General features: G+C 41.8%; 1 protein-coding gene across 1 annotated transcript in view; it reads left to right on the top strand.

Moving 5' to 3' along the window:
* The first annotated feature begins 850 nt into the window (after positions 1–850).
* Positions 851–7,093, top strand: part of MEGF6 (multiple EGF like domains 6) — a 635,985-nt gene continuing 629,742 nt past the window's right edge. Inside the window, exon 1 of the mRNA XM_075328936.1 lies at positions 851–1,313. Coding sequence (XP_075185051.1) covers positions 1,198–1,313 — 116 coding nt within the window. The 5' untranslated portion in view covers positions 851–1,197. The remainder of the gene's footprint in view (positions 1,314–7,093) is intronic.

Below are 7,093 nucleotides of genomic sequence, written 5' to 3'. Positions count from 1 at the left end.
CATCAGCTACACAGGGGCAGAGACTGTCACATCAGCTACACGGGGGCAGAGACTGTCACATCAGCTACACAGGGGCAGACACTGTCACATCAGCTACACAGGGGCAGAGACTGTCACATCAGCCACACAGGGGCAGACACTGTCACATCAGCTACACAGGGGCAGAGACTGTCACATCAGCTACACAGGGGCAGAGACTGTCACATCAGCCACACAGGGGCAGAGACTGTCACATCAGCCACACAGGGGCAGAGACTGTCACATCAGCTACACAGGGGCAGAGACTGTCACATCAGCTACACAGGGGAAGACACTGTCACATCAGCTACACAGGGGCAGAGACTGTCACATCAGCCACACAGGGGCAGAGACTGTCACATCAGCTACACAGGGGCAGAGACTGTCACATCAGCTACACAGGGGCAGACACTGTCACATCAGCTACACAGGGGCAGAGACTGTCACATCAGCCACACAGGGGCAGACACTGTCACATCAGCTACACAGGGGCAGAGACTGTCACATCAGCTACACAGGGGCAGAGACTGTCACATCAGCCACACAGGGGCAGAGACTGTCACATCAGCTACACAGGGGCAGAGACTGTCACATCAGCTACACAGGGGCAGAGACTGTCACATCAGCTACACAGGGGAAGACACTGTCACATCAGCTACACAGGGGCAGAGACTGTCACATCAGCCACACAGGGGCAGAGACTGTCACATCAGCTACACAGGGGCAGAGACTGTCACATCAGCTACACAGGGGCAGAGAAGTCCCTTTGGGGAGCCGACTGTGGGGAACATCTTCAGTAATTTGTCCGGAGGGAGGCGACCTGTCTGGAGAAGCCCTCCTCCTCCTCCTCCGCTTACAGGCTCCTGTTGGAGTAAAGGGAAGGAGGGGGCCGCTGTGCTTATTGGAGCCGGAGAACTTGTGCATCTCCAAAATCCACACCGCCACCGCCGCCTTCAGGGAAGGCTCCTAAAAAAATATCACCCCCTGCAATTCTGTGGATCGAATGCAACAATTAGAACCAGCTGCGGGGGCTCAGTGTGCGAACAAGTAACTTTACAGACGACAATGGAGGCAAAGACCCTGCTGCCTGACACTGCCCCGGCCAGGGGGGGATAATGTGGCTGGGACCTGATTGCAAACCCCTAAAAATAATCTGCAACCCAGGGAGGAATAGGAGTGATGGCTTCATTTACTGCACAGTGCCTGCTGCTGCCGGCTCTGCACATGGGATTGGTACTGATGTTCTGCACAGAGAAGTGCTCAGCAACAGATGGGACCAGGCTGCAGCCCTACATGTAAGTGGGTTTATGGGACACTGCATAGTGATGACGATGTAGCAGAGCTCAACTAGTCCTTTGGCATGTCTGCAAATTAGAAACCACAATGCATTACTGACATAGCACAGCTGAGTTTGTCGTTTGGTATATTTGGAAATTAGACACCACAATGCATTAGTGACCTAGCAGAGCTGAGTTTGTTCTTTGGTATATCTGCAAATTAGAAACCACAATGCATTACTGACATAGTAGAGCTGAGTGTTGGTATATCTGCAAATTAGACACCACAATGCATTAGTGACATAGCAGAGCTGAGTTTGTTGTTTGGTATATCTGAAAACTAGAAACCACAATTCATTAGTGACATAGCAGAGCTGAGTTTGTTGTTTGGTATATCTGAAAACTAGAAACCACAATTCATTAGTGACATAGCAGACTGGGTTTGTCCTTTGGTATATCTGCAAACTGGAAACCACAATTCATTAGTGACATAGGAGAGCTGGGTTTGTCCTTTGGTATATTTGGAAATTAGAAGCCACAATGCATTAATAACATGTTTGTCTTTTCACATACAGTATCTGCAAATTAGAAACCACAGTACATCACATACATAGCAGAGCTGACTTTGTCCTTTTGTACAAGTCTGCAAACTGGAAACCACAATGTATTACAGAAGTAGCAGAGATGATTTTATTCTTTAGTACAAGTTGGCAAATTAGAAACCACAATGCATTACTGACATAGCAGAGCTGAGTTTATTTTGGGGATAACTAAAAATTAGAAACCACAATGCATTACAGACATTGCAGAGCTGAGTTTGTCCTTTAGTGCAAGTCTGTGAATTGGAAATCTTCCATGCATTGAGTTTTTATACTCCAGTCAGTGGGATACAGACATAGCAAAGTGGAGCATCATTTGTTACCTGACCAAAGTCATCTTAATATCACGTTGTTTTACAGATGTAGTAGAGCTCAGTTTGTTATTTGGCATAAATGCTTATGTAGTAGAGGTAACAAGGCTGAACTTGCCAGTTGGCACAACATTTTGGTACCAAATATTGTTACAATATAGCAGAGCTTAATTTGCCAACAGAAACAAAATAACTTTATATCACGAGTTACTGAAATAGCAGAGTTAAGTTTGTCCATTGTCACAAGTCATATTGATATCAGAATAGGTTACATATGTAGCTGATCTGTCTGCAGCACATCTTCGTATCACAATATATCACAGATGTAGAAGAGCTAAGTTTGTCATGTGGTTCAGGTGATTGTCATACACATGTTACAAATGTAGCAGAGCTGAGTTACTTGTAACATATTTGGTTTCCTATAGGACTGCAAATGAGGAATTGGGGATATACAAACAAGCAAACAATTAATAACCATTTTAGCTCTGCTGCATCTGTATGTGTTGTCAGGATTTCAGTGTCTCGCTTGTGATTTTCTACAGGATTCTGACCTCATCTTACCCTATGCCTCAGATTAACTCATTGAGAAATCAATGGCAAGGTCACTTCTGCTACATCTATGTCTCTTACATAGGACTGCTGGTAAACTGTCAATATAAGTTCACATCCAGCTCTGCTACATCCACAGCTCAAACCCTGGAGGTGCGGTGTGTCAGGAGGATGCTAGTGTGCTGTTCTCTTCTGCTGGATACACCTTGTCTGCTGTTTGATAAATGATTTCCTTTTTTGCTGGAAACAATGGTTGCTCGCCTCTGTCTAGTAAAATGTGCGGCGAGTTCTTGGCGAAGAATCCTTTGTAGTGAGCAGAGAATTCTCCGGAGCCCCTGAGCGGTGGGAAGGGGGGATATTTCACCAGGTAATAGACAGATTCATGGAACTTCACCTTAGGCAGTTTGGGAGATTGGATTACCATTTGCTTACATTGAGGATTTATGAAGGCATAGAAATGCTCACAATGACAACAAACCCACATACCAGCACAATACCTACAATACAGCAGAGTGGAGTGTGTCTGATGTAGCAGAGCCAAGCTTCATGTGCGGCAGGGCAGGTATCAGGATGCCAAGTGACACATTCAGCTCCACTATACCTCTTAGAACATGGGCACAAAAGACAAAGGACTTTTCCCCATAATCCAGTACCCTGGTTTAAGAGTAACGTGGTTTGAGAGCGTTTTGCAAGACAAGCAAAGCTTTTTACAAATTTGTAACTTGGTTTAAGAGCAATGCTTTGCAAGAAGAGCAAATACTCACCGTGCACACGTCTGGTTCTGTCCTTTCACCGTGCTCTGACCCGCTCTGGAGGTAACTTTCTGTACATATGTACTGTATACTATATACCATTGTACAGTACAGTATATACTATACAGCATGTCTACCAATTTGTATTTGTGGATATAGTATTGTACTCTCCTAATGATAACCAGTGCAGCACATTACTTGTACTGTACGTCTCGCACACCAACAATTTTCTTGTAAGCTAAAGTTCAGTTTAATTTGCTTTTTGTATATATATATATATATATATATATATATATATATATATATATACTGTATTTTATATATATACATGTGTGTGTATATTATATATATATATACATATACTGTATTTTATATATATACATGTGTGTGTATATATATATATATATATATATATATATATATATACTGTATTTTATATATATACATGTGTGTGTATATATATATATATATATACACATATACTGTATTTTATATATATACATGTGTGTATATATATATATATATATATATACATATATATGTATACTGTATTATATATATATATATAATTTTTATTGTATTGTGCAGTATTTTGTATTAGTGTACTGTAATAATTGTATATGAATACAGCACATTGTATTATTACTGTAATAGGTTTGTATAAATACAGTCAATTTTTTTGGGTTGTGGAAGGAATTGTCTGCTTTTCAATTATTTCCTATGGGAAAATTCGCTTTGATATAAGAGTAACTTGGTTTAAGAGCACACTCCCAGAACCAATTATGCTCGTAATCCAAGGTTCCACTGTATATTCAAGTATAATGGGTTGAACCTTTCAAAATATTATCAAAAATTCCCTAAAAGGTTATTCCCATCCTCATATATGAAATATATGAATATGGTCAGTTATTATTTGTAAATACAAACAATGTTTACATTTTCTGCTTATTTAAATTTGAAATATTTACACGTTTTCTTTTGTTTACAGCTTGTTGCCTTGGAGACCGACCACTGTTAGGCACCAGAACACCCGCAGCAGTTACATGCTCTTATCTATTGAGCTTGTAAGCTCTTTTGAAGCTGGCCAGGATGGCTGTTAACTCTTAATTCCGGCTAGTTTCAGCACAGTGCTCACAATTGAGACAGCAGAGGTGGACGGTCTCCTAGGCGATGGCCTGTAAAGAGAAGAAAAGTGACAATATCTCAAGAACGGCTGCAAATTTTAATAAGGTTTAAATTGCAAAAACTACCCAATAATATAACCTATAAAAGAGGAACAACCCTTTAAGTAGCAATTCTAATATAGTGTTTATGGTTAATCAGAAGTGATTGTGAGTTCCTGATCGCCTTGGATTTTATTATTGGGTCACTATTCCAGCTAGTAGGGGCAATGATGGTGAAAGTGAGGGCTATGAAGGTGATAACATTAAGCCAAGGAATTTCTATCTAAGCAATTACCAATTGGTTATATGAAAAGTTCTGCAAATGTTAATAGTCATCCTATGCTGCCGATCTACTGCAATTTGTAGTTCTAGGGGTTAAACAAACATGGCCATGAATTCTTCCATTTATGATCTCCGTTGACTGTCTGATTTCTTTCTCTGCCACTAATGTGATGCAATTGACAGATCCCCCTATTTTTTATATATTTTTTTATTTTGCTACATATATAGAAATTTATTTTTATTTGTCACTACTGGTTAATACCAACACATAAGCAAATGACACAGTATAATCTGAAGAATAAAACTGAGCAGCCCACAAGAGCTCACAATCTACAGATACAGAAGATAAAATGCATAAGATAGGTATACAGTGCCTGCATCCAGCTGGAAAGGATATGAGGGCGGAGCATGGGGAAGTCAGCTGATCTCAGCCAATCAGCTTTGTTGTGCCTGTATTGCTCCTCCCCCTATGTCCTTTTCAGTTGGATGCAGGCCCAGAATATCAACTCTATTCCTAAATTTTCAGTCATCAAATTCTGAGTTGTGTAGAAGAGATTGTGAAAACTGTACAGAGCTCCAATCTGGAAATCAGCGGTGGTCGGACATTAGAGACTTCCCCAGTTTGATCTTCTCACATTTCTTAGATCTTTAAGATAAATGTTTGGAATATATTTTCCATTTTTCTTGGAATTTCTCATGATTCTGGAGGTTTTGCTGCTTCCTGTTATTGAGTACACGGAGTATAAATGCTCTCTGTTATTATATATGTGTCTTGCATGCAATACCGCCCTGGGCTGCTCATACCGCCGCACACTTCACACCCCAATGACAGATCTGCTACATTGGAGAACATCACGATTCAGTGTCCTAAAGTAGCTCATTTGGGTCCCATGTAAATTCTGTAACACGGCTCCGACTATTGCACTTCTGTAATTATACCAGGCTACTTACACCAGACGCAGGGACTTTCGGGCTTCAGATCCAAATATTCTAGCAATAGTTCACTCCTTTTGGATCAATGCAAAGTGCAATAATAACTAATAGTGAGCATTTTCCTTCCATAAAATCAAGTCTCCCTATTCAGGAAGGATGCTTATATCAATAGTGTATGAACCAGGCACATTTACCATTCAGTAGGCTGGAAAAGCTGGGTGACAACCAATGTCACGCCATGATGCCCACAGAAGTGTTAGCTCCATCAGTCTTGACTATCACCTCTTGCCATGTAAACAAGCCTTCTACTTGGCCATAACAAATATTTTTGCATTCAGGAGCCTGGAAAAGCTGGGTTACAGCCCATGGTGCAGTTCTATAACTGGCTGGACAATCTGCAACTGATGAATGGAAACTGTTCCTGGCTCCCTTTTTCTGAATCTGATTTTTTTGCAGTTATTGATAGCTCCTTGTGCACTGGAGTCTACCTGAGCTGTGGTTATACAAAGCATTGGGGACCGGGGTGCAATGAGGAACGGCATTGCTTCTGATCAGAAAGGAGGGAGCTATAAGACTACCGCAGACTCCAATAGACACTTCAGCTAAGCTGGAGTCACTGATCATACCTGTGTCCTTACATTATTTAGAAGACAAAACAATCACTGATCTCGGGGAGACCAGCCAGAGAAAACATTGCCGGCAGCCAACGAGGGTGCTCAACACAGTGAAATCCTAGGTGCATTGCCCCCTGGGAAATATGTAAATCAAAAATGTCTGTGGAGCCTCTGTTAGGAGTCTCGACACAGAAACTGGCCAGATATCCCTCCAGGAAGGACCTAGCCAAGGAGTGGCTCTTTTTAGGAGACCACCATAACCACCATATTAAGTGGCCCTTTTAGTCAATATCCAACTCTTTGACAAGTTTAAAGATATGACAAGGGAAATACCAAGGCCAGGTATCCATCCACAGACAGCTGTTTCGGGGTATTGCCCCTCATCAGTGTGGAGTAGGATTCTGGCCAGGTGGGAGCAATGCCTAGTAGACCAACAAAACAATCACTGATCTCGAGGAGACCAGCCAGAGAAAACACTGCTGGCAGCCAGCGAGGGCGCTCAACACAGTGAAATCCTTTCTGTGTCGAGAGACTCGAGACTCCTTACATTATCTCACATACCAAGGTGCGTGTTCACTTAGATAACTGCCATATT

Source organism: Anomaloglossus baeobatrachus, chromosome 11 (genome assembly GCF_048569485.1).
Source record: "Anomaloglossus baeobatrachus isolate aAnoBae1 chromosome 11, aAnoBae1.hap1, whole genome shotgun sequence".
NCBI classification, from domain to species: domain Eukaryota; kingdom Metazoa; phylum Chordata; class Amphibia; order Anura; family Aromobatidae; genus Anomaloglossus; species Anomaloglossus baeobatrachus.
The sequence above is the reverse complement of the archived record's forward strand: the minus strand, read 5'-3'. Positions and strand labels throughout refer to the sequence as shown.